Here is a 15,789-nt window from a genome sequence, read left to right as displayed (position 1 = left end):
TTGAACAGTTACAACTTTCAAGTTGCAATAGCTATAATACGTCTCCCAAACTGCTACTGTGGTGATGTTTAAAAAATCGAAACAAATGTTGCAAACTTGAGTTACCTCGTTGCAGAATGTTACATTTTAAAAGTTAAACAAAAAGTATCCCTGCGCGCACGTGTGTTTTTGTCTCTTACGTGCTGACGCAACTCAGCGTCCAGTTCAAAACAGGAAGTGATCCTATCTGCTAACAGCTAGCTAGCACACATGCTGCCACGTTATCTTAACGCCGAAGTAAGTAAGACCACATTAAGGAAGGCTATTTGGTGCATCACGTATACACAGTTATGCAGACTGCAATGCATCGAATGCAGATACAGTGCAAACCCGTAGTTGCTCGCCAGGCCCAGGGGTTGGTTAGCTAGCAAGGTAGGTAGCTACTGTTACATGCAAGTCCTGCAGACTGAAAAGCATGGCCAGGGAGGCACATTTCAGTGCGCGCAAAGTGAGCGTGCACCGTTGAAACTGTTTAAAATGTTGTGAAATGAATTGCCCTGAATATTCTGTGAGCATTACCCATTTAGTCAGTCATGAATTCACTTGCATGATATACATTGACTGGTATGATCTAGTGTAAATATTGCTCCTATTGGAATAGCTAAGCACACTATTTAAAACGTATTTATCTAATTTGTTTGTCTTTGTAGCAGGAATGGGTGTAAAAGGCTTGCAGTATTTCATGGAGAAATGTTGTCCAGAAACCTGTGTGATGGTGGATCTCAGGGAGATGGCAAGGCAGCATGTCAACAGTCACCAACAGGGCAGCAGCAGCACTCCTCCTACACTGGTGGTGGATGGCATGGCCTGTCTGAGGCACTGGTACAGCTGTCAAGCCGGGGTGTATGGTGGCCAGTGGAAAGAGTATATGCATTGCCTGAAGGAGTTTGTGGGTGCATTCACGACTGCAGGTATTCGACTTGTGTTTTTCTTCGACGGGGTAGTGGAAGAAGAAAAACGGGCAGAGTGGGTGAAACGGCGACTGAAGGTCAACGAGGAGGTTGCCAGGGTGTTCCACCATTTAAAGTGTCATGGTCAACAGCCTGGCCGGGAGCTGTTCTGCCTCCCCTCAGGGCTGGCCACCTTCTCTCGCTTTGCCCTCAAGTCTCTGGGCCAGGAGACTTGGTGCTCTGTTCGCGAGGCCGACTATGAGATCGCCTGCTTTGCCCTCCGTCACAACTGTATGGGCATCCTGGGGCAGGACACAGACTTTATTATCTATGACTCAGTCCCCTATCTGTCTGTGAGTCGGCTGAGGCTAGACACCATGATCACTGTGCTGTTTTCCAGAGACAAACTGTGCCATGCCCTCCAGCTGCAGAAGAGTGAGCTCCCTCTGCTCGCGTGTCTCCTTGGTAATGACGTGGTGCCAGAGCAGCGGATGCAGCGGCTGCGTAGTGATGCCCTGGCAGCTTACAGGAGGAAACATCCACAGTCTCCACCTCAAGGGGAGAAGATTTATGCTGTAGCAGATTTCATCAGTAGCAACAAGCTGTCCAGAGAGGGAGCCCATGGTGTTAGCTCTCTGCCTCTAACAGATAGAGAGGTTCTGGAGAAAGGAATACAGTACTATCTACTTCCTGGTCAACAGCCGCTATGGGACATTAGTGATACCTCTCCTCATAGCCCTGTGTGTCTGATGAAGAGCTACTTGAGTCCTGACATCCTCAAGGTAATTCAATAGAAGAAGCAGACATACATTGTTGCAGTTTAAAGAGCTAATAACATAAAAAGCCCAAACAATATGATGTTGATGATGATTGTTTTGAATCCTGTTTTTTTGTTTTACAGGCAGCCAAAGAAAAGCACATGCGAGCAGAGTGTTTTATGGTATACAATGTACTGTATGATGGTGTGGTGGAATGCAGTAATACACTTGAAGACAGGGAGGATGCTGAGCTCACTCCACAGGCAATTGTGTATCAACCTTGCAGAGAACGCATCTACGGCATTCTGTTACCCACAACTCCAGGTATTGTATATTACATAGTTATTACAATATTACATGGTGATTATTACATGGTTATTACAACATTGCATTCTTATTTGTTGTCAATTTTACTACCTAGCACCACCTCAATGAAACAGGTTGCCATTTATCATGCATCTTTTCTCAGACATTGGTGGACGGGCCCCAACCGTGAGGGAATGGTTTGTCTTTCCTGGAAACCCACTAAAGGAGCCCAAAGTAGTATCTCCCTTGCCCCTGAACCACTCTGGTATGTTGTGAATTCTTAACATTAATTTAACAACTCATGTGGAATAAGAAGTTCATTGCATATTGATGCAAAGTGCCGTAGATGGATATATCTCACCTTGAAATAATATTTTCCTTGCCAAGTTGGAAAACTAGATTTGACAGGTTTATGGTTTGGGAAGGACTCCGAAACGACATGCCTCCGCATCTCCACCTTCTTGGCTGTATTTGAGTTGGATGAATTCTCAGTGGAGCATGATCGTCTGGATGGCTCTTTGATGTCTGTGCTGTGCCTTGTGACCTACATTGCCATGCAGGTGGGGAAAATACTATGTTTTAGTGTGAAGTGTTTTTTTGGTCTGATTCTTTACAAACGCCTGTACTTCAGCCTCTCGTCTCAGTAGAGTGTTATCATGATTGAACAACGTAGAAGTCTACATGAACCAGTCACCCCTCTGGGGTTTTACAATGTTGCTAGCTCGTATTATTGACCTTTGTTATGTTATGAAAAGAGGGCCGGCATTATCACATAGATAATTTGAAAATCCTAGCTCTTTTTCTCTGTGGTTCTTTCTAGTCAATGAAGCTGATAGTGTCTGATAAGGAACAATAGTTACAGTGGGGCAAAAAAGTATTTAGTCAGCCACCAATTGTGCAAGTTCTCCCACTTAAAAAGATGAGAGAGGCCTGTAATTTTCATCATAGGTACACGTCAACTATGAAAGACAAAATGAGAAAAAAAAATCCAGAAAATCACATTATAGGATTTTTAATGAATTTATTTGCAAATTATGGTGGAAAATAAGTATTTGGTCAATAACAAAAGTTTTGTCAATACTTTGTTATATACCCTTTGTTGGCAATGACACAGGTCAAACGTTTTCTGTAAGTCTTCACAAGGTTTTCACACACTGTTGCTGGTATTTTGGCCCATTCCTCCATGCAGATCTCCTCTAGAGCAGTGATGTTTTGGGGCTGTCGCTGGGCAACACGGACTTTCAACTCCCTCCAAAGATTTTCTATGGGGTTGAGATCTGGAGACTGGCTAGGCCACTCCAGGACCTTGAAATGCTTCTTACGAAGCCACTCCTTCGTTGCCCGGGCGGTGTGTTTGGGATCATTGTCATGCTGAAAGACCCAGCCACGTTTCATCTTCAATGCCCTTGCTGATGGAAGGAGGTTTTCACTCAAAATCTCACGATACATGGCCCCATTCATTCTTTCCTTTACACGGATCAGTCGTCCTGGTCCCTTTGCAGAAAAACAGCCCCAAAGCATGATGTTTCCACCCCCATGCTTCACAGTAGGTATGGTGTTCTTTGGATGCAACTCAGCATTCTTTGTCCTCCAAACACGACGAGTTGAGTTTTTACCAAAAAGTTATATTTTGGTTTCATCTGACCATATGACATTCTCCCAATCCTCTTCTGGATCATCCAAATGCACTCTAGCAAACTTCAGATGGGCCTGGACATGTACTGGCTTAAGCAGGGGGACACGTCTTGCACTGCAGGATTTGAGTCCCTGGCGGCGTAGTGTGTTACTGATGGTAGGCTTTGTTACTTTGGTCCCAGCTCTCTGCAGGTCATTCACTAGGTCCCCCCGTGTGGTTCTGGGATTTTTGCTCACCGTTCTTGTGATCAATTTGACCCCACGGGGTGAGATCTTGCGTGGAGCCCCAGATCGAGGGAGATTATCAGTGGTCTTGTATGTCTTCCATTTCCTAATAATTGCTCCCACAGTTGATTTCTTCAAACCAAGCTGCTTACCTATTGCAGATTCAGTCTTCCCAGCCTGGTGCAGGTCTACAATTTTGTTTCTGGTGTCCTTTGACAGCTCTTTGGTCTTGGCCATAGTGGAGTTTGGAGTGTGACTGTTTGAGGTTGTGGACAGGTGTCTTTTATACTGATAACAAGTTCAAACAAGTGCCATTAATACAGGTAACGAGTGGAGGACAGAGGAGCCTCTTAAAGAAGAAGTTACAGGTCTGTGAGAGCCAGAAATCTTGCTTGTTTGTAGGTGACCAAATACTTATTTTCCACCATTATTTGCAAATAAATTCATTAAAAATCCTACAATGTGATTTTCTGGATTTTTTTTTCTCTATTTGTCTGTCATAGTTGACGTGTACCTATGATGAAAATTACAGGCCTCTCTCATCTTTTTAAGTGGGAGAACTTGCACAATTGGTTTCTGACTAAATACTTTTTTCCCCACTGTATGTCTACTGCTGCACTTAAGGTGCTCTATGCATAATGCATTATTCATGTTTTCTCAGTGATTTCTCATTCTTGGATGTTTGTTTTGTATACGAGACCGTGTTTCCATTACCCTCAGACTAGAACACTTCTCATGCTTGTTTTTAGGTGGGCCTCTCCTTGGAAGACATAGATGCTTATCTCAGCCAAGCTATCTGTGTCAGGTACAAATCCTACTCAGAACTGCTTCACACAAGGGTGAGTGAGATACACTAGTGTCCTCTGGCTGTCTCTGACAAACCCTTTAAGGTCTTTATAGATGCTTCAGAAAAGGGTTATATCACATTTGGGAAAGTGTCAGATATAAAGACCTGTAACTTATATAGTTATACATTTGCTTATAAATGATTTGTGTATCATCTATGTAGGCCTTATTAAGCGTTTGTGAAGACTTCATTAAGATTATAAAGTAGTTTGTTTTTAAAGTAGGACCCTTCTATTTAGGAAAAACTGAAGATAGTTGGAAAGCTTTTCGGAAGGCATAGAAGTCTTTCCGGTATATACACTACATCTTTATACTACTCATCCAAGTTTTCTAATTTTGCAAACTCCAGCATCATGTGAGGGCAACCTGCCAATTAGGTTGGAGAGTGTATAGTGTATAGCCCATGATCATATGGCTCCTACCCAGTCATTGAGATGTTTGCAAATAAACAACCACTTAAGATAATGGCCTGACAAAGGTCTATTTAGAGTGTGTGTTGAAGGTCAGATGGAGGATGATTGGCTGATCGCAAATGACTGACAACAGACTGAGAGACCATAGCAAGTAGGGTGCAAGAACACAGATTTTATTTGACCCACCCTAGGTCTTGGGAGAATTGTATAGTCAAGAAGCCGTTTTTCCACAATACAGCAAGTCCCACAGAAGAAACTCAGTTGACTCTTTCTCAATATGCAAGAAGATGCAGCAGTAGAAACTGCTGAGGGGGGCGTAATTTTGGGGCGCATTGTGACATTCCTACCAAACTGCTCTAATTGTGGTCTGAACCTGAGAATGATGCTTTGGCGACGGACTCCAAGCTGTCCCCGACACTGACCACAGCGGCTATTTGCAGCTCCCCACCCTAATTTAAACCCTACTATGCCTGCTATTTCTGCCCCAGCTGCCCAGAGCGGGCAGTGGTTTTCCTGAGCCCGGGTTGATAGCGGCTCCTTACGGTAGAGATAATGGATGATAGCAATGACAAATTAAAGCCTGGTGGGAGACATCCAGGAAGCCTCCTCCTGATTTACGGTGCCTCCATAGCGTCCTCCCTAAAGCTAGCGTCAGTCAGTTTCTCTGGACTTGTCAAATCAGGATTGTTACTGTTACTCTGATATTAATACAAATCGGCTCACTGTGGCCACTATCATGTGCAACTCTCCATTCTTTCTCTTACTTTTAAAGGTTATGTTTGTTGTGATCATTGAACGTTGTACGGTTTTTGTGTGTGTTGGTTTATATAACAGCTTCAGTAAACTCCAGCTTGTGTAACACTAGATCCCAGAATATATGGGGTGATAAGGATTGTTTGTGTTGGGGAGATTTCTGTTTAGTAAGTGCACAGTAGCAGGTGTTGAATGGGTGGACTGGAGGAGGGAGAGAGAGAGGCACACGCCGGGCTGGGTGGGGACAGCCTGATGCTGGACAGATAAGAGTGTGTAGGCTTGTCTGCCTTTCCTACTCCAGGGCTCCACGTGCACCTGTTGCCCCACACCATTGTTGTATCCCATCAGGAAGTATTTCACATCTGCCTGAAATCTCAGAAGGGGCGGGGAGGGTTGGAGAGAGGAGGAGGGGGAGCCAGATGGCAGGAGACTTTCCAGGGGCAGCCTGATGCCCCTGGAGAGTCTCCATCTCTCTCCTCTCTCTCTAATCTCTCTCCCCCTGCAGTGCTTTCTCATACTGGGGGAATGTCCATTCAGCCTAGGGCTGGGGATCAGGGGATGCCACTGCATTAGGGAGCTGCTGGGAGCCAGCATTCAGCCCTCATCCACACTCACACAGATAAACCCTTTTATTCAACGGCAAGGGCTCCAAATTAGACCATTCCTAGTTTCTACTAGTGTCATGAGTAGGGTTGCAAAATTCCAGGAACGTTCAATAAATTCCTTGGTTTTCCAGAAATCCTCATTGTAGGATTCTGGATTTCCTGCTTATTCCCTCCCCATTCCGGGAATCCTCCAACCTGGATTTCGGGAAAACCAGAGAAGATATTGAACGTTCCCAGAATTTTGCAACCCTGGTCATGAGACACTGATCATCTAAGCTTGTACAGCAGAATGGGATGTGTGGTGCTGTTTCAAATATACACTAGTAAGATCCTCTCTTGTGTAATGGACGGGAGACGGTTGTCCAAAACACAGAGGGGTGCCCCCAGGGGTGTCGGCTGTCTCAGGCATCTGGTTGGAGGAGATTTGAATGTTTATGCTTTGGGGAAGTTGCTGTGAGGACAGCTGCACCCATCTACTTAAAGTCCTTCCCAACTTTTATCCTCTTCACTGAGGGTGGTTCCATGGCTGGAGATTAGCATTCTGACTTAAGCATTTAGAGAAAAATACACCAAATTATGGAAAGGAGGTTTGACTAAGTTTAGAAATGTTAAAGGAACATTTTTACTGGTTTCCTAATTGGCCAGGGATCCCACACACAAGTATGTGTTTCTTACTTTAACTGCCAATTTCAACCAATGTACAGGACATGTGTAGCCACACATTGTCAAATTACTACGTGTCAAATTGGCCAGTTTAGGCCTATGCTCAGAGATACTCTGTTTTAAATAAGCCCCAAAGTAGTAGCTTCCCTTGATTGCCTGTATGTGTGTTTAGATGTGGGATGAGTGCTTTGTTTAGGGGCAGTGTGCCTGGAAGGCGCAGACTTTAGCTCTATCTCTCTTCTCTCTTAGTTTGCTTTAGCTGAAGCTGTGTTTAAATGGGGAGCAGGTGGCAGGCAGGTCTCTGGGCCGATGTGTTTGACAGGGCCTAATCAGCCCTCTCTTATCTGCTATGGGAGGGCCCAGGTGAGACCTGAGGGTAAATACACTCCCCTTCGTATTTATTTGGACAGTGAAGCTGGAACTTTTCATTTGTCTCTATACTCCAGCATTTTGGATTTGAGATCAAATGTTTCATATGAGGCGACAGTACAGAATGTCACTTTTTAATTGAGGGTATTTTAATATCTGTTTTACCATTTAGAAATGGAAGCACTTTATGTAAAATTACAGATGCACAAAGATCATGCCCCATAAACATGCTAACCTCTCACCACTGCCAATAACAGGGGATGTTAGCATTTTTGGGGGGTATGATATTTAGGCCTCTGTAACGATTCATTATTCAAGATTCATTCATGATTGTCCATAATCATGGTAGCATCCACATTAATGTAAAAGTGTTCAGAAACATATTCTATTATTATTTACAATAAAAGTGACTCCAAAATGACACAATACATTATTAACATTCATTTCTACTGGGCACAACATAATCCGAAACACAATCAATACAATCTGCAAATGCATCCAACAAGTTTGTAGAGTCACAAGCTAGGAATATGGGACCAAATACTAAACTTTGGACTAAATTTAATACACTATAAGAGAATTTGTCCAAATACTTATGATACTTTCAAATGGGGGGACTAGATACAGTGGGGGAAAAAAGTATTTAGTCAGCCACCAATTGTGCAAGTTCTCCCACTTGAAAAGATGAGAGAGGCCTGTAATCTTCATCATAGGTACACGTCAACTATGACAGACAAATTGAGGAAAAAAAATCCAGAAAATCACATTGTAGGATTTTTTATGAATTTATTTGCAAATTATGGTGGAAAATAAGTATTTGGTCACCTACAAACAAGCAAGATTTCTGGCTCTCACAGACCTGTAACTTATTCTTTAAGAGGCTCCTCTGTCCTCCACTCGTTACCTGTATTAATGGCACCTGTTTGAACTTGTTATCAGTATAAAATACACCTGTCCACAACCTCAAACAGTCACACTCCAAACTCCACTATGGCCAAGACCAAAGAGCTGTCAAAGGACACCAGAAACAAAATTGTAGACCTGCACCAGGCTGGGAAGACTGAATCTGCAATAGGTAAGCAGCTTGGTTTGAAGAAATCAACTGTGGGAGCAATTATTAGGAAATGGAAGACATTCAAGACCACTGATAATCTCCCTCGATCTGGGGCTCCACGCAAGATCTCACCCCGTGGGGTCAAAATGATCACAAGAACGGTGAGCAAAAATCCCAGAACCACACAGGGGGACCTAGTGAATGACCTGCAGAGAGCTGGGACCAAAGTAACAAAGCCTACCATCAGTAACACACTACGCCGCCAGGGACTCAAATCCTGCAGTGCCAGACGTGTCCCTCTGCTTAAGCCAGTACATGTCCAGGCCCGTCTGAAGTTTTGCTAGAGTGCATTTGGATGATCCAGAAGAGGATTGGGAGAATGTCATATGGTCAGATGAAACCAAAAAAAAAAAACTCAACTCGTTGTGTTTGGAGGACAAAGAATGCTGAGTTGCATCCAAAGAACACCATACCTATTGTGAAGCATGGGGGTGGAAACATCATGCTTTGGGGCTGTTTTTCTGCAAAGGGACCAGGACGACTGATCCGTGTAAAGGAAAGAATGAATGGGGCCATGTATCGTGAGATTTTGAGTGAAAACCTCCTTCCATCAGCAAGGGCATTGAAGATGAAACGTGGCTGGGTCTTTCAGCATGACAATGATCCCAAACACACCGCCCGGGCAACGAAGGAGTGGCTTCGTAAGAAGCATTTCAAGGTCCTGGAGTGGCCTAGCCAGTCTCCAGATCTCAACCCCATAGAAAATCTTTGGAGGGAGTTGAAAGTCCGTGTTGCCAAGCGACAGCCCCAAAACATCACTGCTCTAGAGGAGATCTGCATGGAGGAATGGGCCAAAATACCAGCAACAGTGTGTGAAAACCTTGTGAAGACTTACAGAAAACGTTTGACCTGTGTCATTGCCAACAAAGGGTATATAACAAAGTATTGACAAAACTTTTGTTATTGACCAAATACTTATTTTCCACCATAATTTGCAAATAAATTCATTAAAAATCCTATAATGTGATTTTCTGGATTTTTTTTTCTCATTTTGTCTTTCATAGTTGACGTGTACCTATGATGAAAATTACAGGCCTCTCTCATCTTTTTAAGTGGGAGAACTTGCACAATTGGTGGCTGACTAAATACTTTTTTTCCCCACTGTACATAAAGTGTTTTCATTTCTAAACGGTAAAATAAAAGGTGACATTCTGTACTGTCACCTCATATAAAACATTTGATCTCAAATCCAAAATGCTGGAGTATAGAACCAAATTAAACATTTTAGCTTTCCTGTCCAAATAAATATGTAGGGAATTGTACAAGGAACATCTGCCTGTTGGCTAGCTAGCAACTGCTCCTGTCCTGCTGCTACCCCTGCCTCTCCTCTCTCTGTGCTGTTGCTGCAGGTCAACTCTCTGGGGCAGAGTTTATTAACTGGAACTAGCCAGGCTCCATAATGTATGTGCTATAGCATACTCTTCAACTGTCGTCATGCCATACAGTTAGGACGATACATTACAGAACGTTCCCATAGAAACATATGGTATAGAACAGATATGATTATTTCATGTAGAATAGAGAGTCATGTGAGCTCTACTCATTCTATCTGCTCTGCAGGTCTCTCATGTGGCGCCCCGGGCAGTTCAGCTGGGCTCTCTGTTTGTCCGAGGGCTGACCCACCTGGCGGCCGCCAACAGCGCTTGCGGATGCCCCTTCCCCATGGAGCAGCTGATGCCCTGGAACACCTTTGACGGCCTGCTCTTCCACTCAAAGTACCTGCTGGCTCACTTGGGGAGGCCACAGGAGGAGCTGCTGGAGGGCAATGTGAGTCAGTGTACACAGTGGTAGTAGGATTGATTATGTATGAACAAAAAAAATGAGCGTCTGCTAAATGACTAAAATGTAAAATGATTATAGCTATTAGCTGCTGTAACAGTGGTGGTAGGATTGATTATAAATATTAGCTACTGAAACAGTGGTGGTAGGTTTGATTTATACACTGAACAAAAATATAAACACAACATGCAACAATTTCAAAGATTTTAATGAGTTACAGTTCATATAAGAAAATTAGTCAATTGAAATAAATTAATTAGGCCCTAATCTATGGAATTCACATGACTGGGAATACAGATATGCATCTGTTGGTCACAGAGACCTTTAAAAAAGGTAGGAGAGTGGATCAGAATACTAGTCAGTATCTGGTGTGACCACCATTTGCCTCATGCAACGGGACACATCTCCTTAGCATAGAGTTGATCAGGCTGTTGATTGTGGCCTGTGGAATGCTGTCCCACTCCTCTTCAATGGCTGTGCGAAGTTGATGGATATTGTCGGGAACTGGAACACGCTGTCGTACACATCGATCCAGAGCATTCCAAACTTGCTCAATGGGTGACATGTCTGGTGCGTATGCATGACATGGAAGAACTGGGACGTTTTCAGCTTCCAGGAATTGTGTACAGATCCTTGAGACATGGGGCCGTGCATTACCATGCAGAATCTTGAGGTGATGGCGGCGGATGAATGGCATGTCAATGGGCCTCAGGATCTCGTCACGGTATCTCTGTGCATTCAAATTGCCATAGATAAAATGCAATTGTGTTCGTTGTCTGTAGCTTATGCCTGCCCATACCATAACCCCACCACCAACTTTGGTCACACTGTTCACAACGTTGACATCAGCAAACCGCTCACCCAAATGACGCCATACACGCTGTCTGCCATCTGCCTGGTACAGTTGAAACCGTGATTCTTCCGTGAATAACACACTTCTCCAGCGTGCCAGTGGCCATCGAAGGTGAGCATTTGCCCACTGAAGTCAGTTACGACACCAAACTGCAGTCAAGTCAGGACCCTGGTGAGGACGATGAGCACGCAGATGCGTTTCCCGAGACGGTTTCTGACAGTTTGTGCAGAAATTCTTCGGTTGTGCAAACCCAGTTTCATCAGCTGTCCAGGTGGCTAGTCTCAGACGATCCCGCAGGTGAAGAAGCCGGATGTGTAGGTCCTGGGTTGGCGTGGTTACACGTGGTCTGCGGTTGTGAGGCCGGTTGGATGTATTGCCAAATTCTCTAAAACTACGTTGGAGGTGGCTTATGGTAGAGAAATTAACATTCAATTCTCTGGCAATAGCTCTGGTGGACATTCCTGCAGACAGCATGCCAATTGCACACTCCCTCAAAACTTTAGACATCTGTGGCATTGTGTTGTGTGACAAAACTGCACATTTTAGAGGGATCTTTTATTACCCCCAGCACAAGGTGCACCTGTTTTAATGATGATGCTGTTTAATCAGCTTCTTGATATGCTACACCTGTTAGGTGGATGGATTATCTTGGCAAAGGAGAAATGCTCACTAACGGATGTAAACAAATTTGTGCACAACATTTGAGAAATATGCTCTATTGAACATTTCTGGGATATTTTCTTTCAGCTCATGAAACATGGACCAACACTTTACATGTTGCTTTTATATTTTTGTTTAGTGTAGATATTAGCTACTATAACTGGTGGTAGGATTGATTTATAGCTATTAGCTACTATAGCTGTTGTGACTGGATCCTCAGACTTTGAGTCAATCTTTCCCCTAGATCATCTTCCAGATGAGGCCCTAAAAGCAACTTCCAGGCATTGTGGCTCCAAAGTTGTCTTTGAAACCAATAGAAGTCAAAATCATGTAGGGGAAACCCTACCTTGTGTGTACGCTCAAGGGGGAAGTGTTTTTCTTACTGAACTTGACTCATCCTCTTGTTTAGGCATCCTGGGTGTCACTCTTCCGTTTTCTGAGAGAGCTTGTCCTGGGAGTCTGCAGCAGGCGTGGCCAGACCATCCAGTCCAGACCACGGACAACACATCCCGGTTAGAGACACATTCATTTTACTAATGAAACGTGTTGAGGTTCCAGTGTCGGTGAACAATGCACACATATTTACATAAACACAGTCCATTAGTGCTAATAATGTAATAGTAATAGGAGCTCATTCTGCCCAGTTAGTGGGTAATCACTGTTCAATATATTGTATCTACAAAACATGTTTATCTGCTTATACTATTTGTTTAGGCTAATGCTAAAAAAATCCATGACAACAAATAGTTTACAAAATAATGTTCATAGTATCCTCCTCAAAGTTATGCTGCAATGTTGGTTGATTCCTGAGGCAAAGACATTGCTACTCTTTGCCACGCTCGGAGAGACAGCCTATCATTATTATCCATATGTTCTGAATAAAAGGAAATAATTATAGTTGAAAGAGAATGTGTACAGTCCATGCAGGACTGTTGGTGCCCCTTGTGGGGGAACAATACCCAGTAGTCTCTACAGTCTATAATAAGATCCATCTGGGCCTCTGTCCATTGGCAAAGTTCCAGTGGAAGATCATTTTGGCTCCTCAAGATGCTTTGTCATAACAAGAATCATTCTTTTTATAGGATGTGATCTATATTAGGTAACATAACAAGACAACCAAATTATAACATCCCAGGACCAGCCTGTTACAAAGTCCTCAACCCCCACTGCTCATCTGGCATCCAGCGTACTGTGGTTCTCTATGGAGATTTAAAAAATGATCCATCTGTTTGTTCTCTTGACGTTGTACAACACGTGAAATATGAACTACATTTTGTTTAGTTTTGGTTGGTTTTGCTACTATGATATGATTTGTAACGTCTGCTCTTCGTCCACACACAGTATTTTAGTTAATGTATGATAGCCTATTTCTGTGGGCCACAAATACTATGAGATATTGAGTGTGGAAAGGGGGCTTCAGTTTGGAATAAGCAACTAGTTCTGTAAACAAAATCTATCATAACTCAAAATAACTGTTGAAGGATAGATGGGAATGGGAACTTAGGGAATGCTTAGTAGAGCCAGGACGATACCAGTATCGCGATACTCATTAGTATCGTGACAAGGAAACAAAACACAAAGTGGATTTAACTTCTTTAGGAAAACAGCCCTAATGTTGGAAACAAACTTCAATATGTTGTCATCCAGTCACATGTATTTATTTTCCAAGTTATAGCGCACAATATTTTACATACAGTAGGTTTTTAAAGGAACAAAGAGTTTGGTCTGTGTTTTCATTTTTGCCATGTAAAAAATTGAGATATTGGTATCGTCACAGCCCTACAATATGCCGTAGTGAAAGTGCTTTACAGAAAAAAATTATGTTATGCTCCCAGAATATTGAGTTCCTCTGAGGTGAAACAAACATTCTGACCCTAATAACATAATGAGGCCCCTCTAATCATTAGAGTGGTGAAGTAAAAACAAGACAAAAACAGAGCCACCACGACCGTGCGTGTACGTGTGTCTGCCTGCATGCGTGTGTGAGGCCGATGTTTTAGAACTGGCATTTATTTTTATTTTTTTGTCTCCTTGCCAATGTTCACTTTAAGTGTCTGTCTTTCATACAATGATTGTTCTGAGTTTATAGATTGCATACGCTGCAAAAAAAATGTTTTCTACTCCTTTTATTCAGTGTAGACATAAAAAAGGTATGTCTTTAATTTATGTCTTAGACTCAACCAGTAATCATTACCCCAGGGTTGTGGGGAGATGGTGGTGGCGCTTTGCGAGCACAGAATTGTATGGTTTATGTTTGGAGTGATTCTTAATGTTTCGTCTCCACAGCGAAATATTTATACCAAGACTCTGAAACTCATAATTAAAAGAGCATTTAAATATTTTGTGTGGTGTTTTCCTCAGGGAAGCATGTGGATCACAGCGAGCAGTGGAGGGAAAGAGGAGCCCCATCGGGACAGCATGGTCCCCCTCCTCAACACTGCAGACTCCAGACCAGATACCCATCAGGACAGCATGGTCCCCCTCCTCAACACTGCAGACCTCAGACCAGATCCCCATCAGGACAGCATGGTCCCCCTCCTCAACACTACAGACCCCAGACCAGATCCCCATCAGGACAGCTTGGTCCCCCTCCTCAACACTACAGACCCCAGAGCAGAGGTCCCAGAGCACAGTCACATGGTAGGCTACAGACAGACCACTAGCTGCTGGTGGCTGCCTGGGCCAGGGCGTAGTGCCATTGAGGTTTATTCCAACCAACCAACAACAAAGCAGTAGCAACCTAATTTGATTCTGTTGTTGGTTGAATGATTTTCAACCAGCTGACTAAAACGTAATGTTTTTTTGTTTTATTTTTGCTTGAATTTCATAATAATCATGTGATATCATTCATAATTAATCATATTTTATTATATTTTTCACAGAACATAACAGACCAAGATCAACACGTCCAAACAGAAGTAGATACCACCTGGCTCCTAGGTGAGTGTCAGCATTTTTTATACTGTTGCATGAGCAAGCTGCATTCATTCATTCAGCATTGCCTTGAAAAAAACAACAGATTCTGATTTGTCTTGCCTCTCTGTTTTTGTTGTAGGTGGCAGAACCCCCATCCTGATTTCCCCTGACTGTCAGTGTTGAATGGATAGAGGGGGGCCTCCACTTTGGTGAAATGCAGAACATCCTTCCTCCATCATGCCTTGCCTGGACCCTCCTACAGAATTGCCCTGTTGTTAAGACCAGCACAGCCCAACACACTCAGGGGATATGTCTAAGATTAGACTGACTTGTGTTGAACTTTGAGAACACAGTTTGTGTTACCATAACTTCACTATCAGTTGGATTGGCTTGGAGAAATGTAGGTCATGTTACGTAATAGTTTGAGACATTGGTTGCAATAGGATAGGATATGGGTCACAAGGAGAGGAAGAAGGGCTTTGTAGGATGTTTTTTTTTTACTAACTGTTTGAGGTGCAGGAATGTAACAGGTGAAAGAGGACCTGAGGGAGCAGATACAGTGAGGGAAAAAAAGTATTTGATCCCCTGCTGATTTTGTATGTTTGCCCACTGACAAAGACATGATCAGTCTATAATTTTAATGGTAGGTTTATTTGAACAGTGAGAGACAGAATAACAACAAAAAAATCCAGAAAAACGCATGTCAAGATTTTTATAAATTGATTTGCATTTTAATGATGGAAATAAGTATTTGACCCACTCAATCAGAAAAATGTCTGGCTCCCAGGTGTCTTTTATACAGGTAATGAGCTGAGATTAGGAGCACACTCTTAAAGGACACCTGTCCACAGAAGCAATCAATCAATCAGATTCCAAACTCTCCACCATGGCCAAGACAAAGAGCTCTCCAAGGATGTCAGGGACAAGATTGTAGACCTACACAAGGCTGGAATGGGCTACAAGAC

The 15,789-nt window shown here is 43.1% G+C and overlaps 1 protein-coding gene across 1 annotated transcript; it reads left to right on the top strand.

Annotated features, from left to right (window-relative positions):
• Positions 1-226: 226 nt before the first annotated feature.
• fam120b (family with sequence similarity 120 member B) lies at positions 227-15,343 on the top strand. The gene is made up of 11 exons (XM_084141413.1): positions 227-276; positions 690-1,711; positions 1,831-2,011; positions 2,157-2,258; positions 2,381-2,553; positions 4,603-4,692; positions 10,177-10,383; positions 12,318-12,420; positions 14,270-14,548; positions 14,791-14,848; positions 14,964-15,343. The coding sequence occupies exons 2-11, from the start codon at positions 695-697 to the stop codon at positions 14,992-14,994; spliced, it is 2,241 nt and encodes a 746-aa protein (XP_083997539.1). The 5' UTR covers positions 227-276; positions 690-694; the 3' UTR covers positions 14,995-15,343.
• The last annotated feature ends 446 nt before the right edge of the window (positions 15,344-15,789 follow it).

Source organism: Coregonus lavaretus, assembly GCF_964263955.1.
Source record: "Coregonus lavaretus genome assembly, chromosome: 25".
In the NCBI taxonomy this organism is placed as follows: Eukaryota; Metazoa; Chordata; class Actinopteri; order Salmoniformes; family Salmonidae; genus Coregonus; species Coregonus lavaretus.
Note: the sequence above shows the minus strand (reverse complement) of the source record. Positions and strands in the feature narration are given on the sequence as shown.

Excerpts from the sequence above, each read along its gene's own strand:
- fam120b (XM_084141413.1), top strand. The coding sequence starts at position 695 with ATGGGTGTAAAAGGCTTGCAGTATTTCATGGAGAAATGTTGTCCAGAA. Across the intron at positions 14,549-14,790 it reads TCCCAGAGCACAGTCACATG|AACATAACAGACCAAGATCA; the intron begins GTAGGCTACAGA and ends TATTTTTCACAG. Across the intron at positions 14,849-14,963 it reads AGATACCACCTGGCTCCTAG|GTGGCAGAACCCCCATCCTG; the intron begins GTGAGTGTCAGC and ends TTTTTGTTGTAG.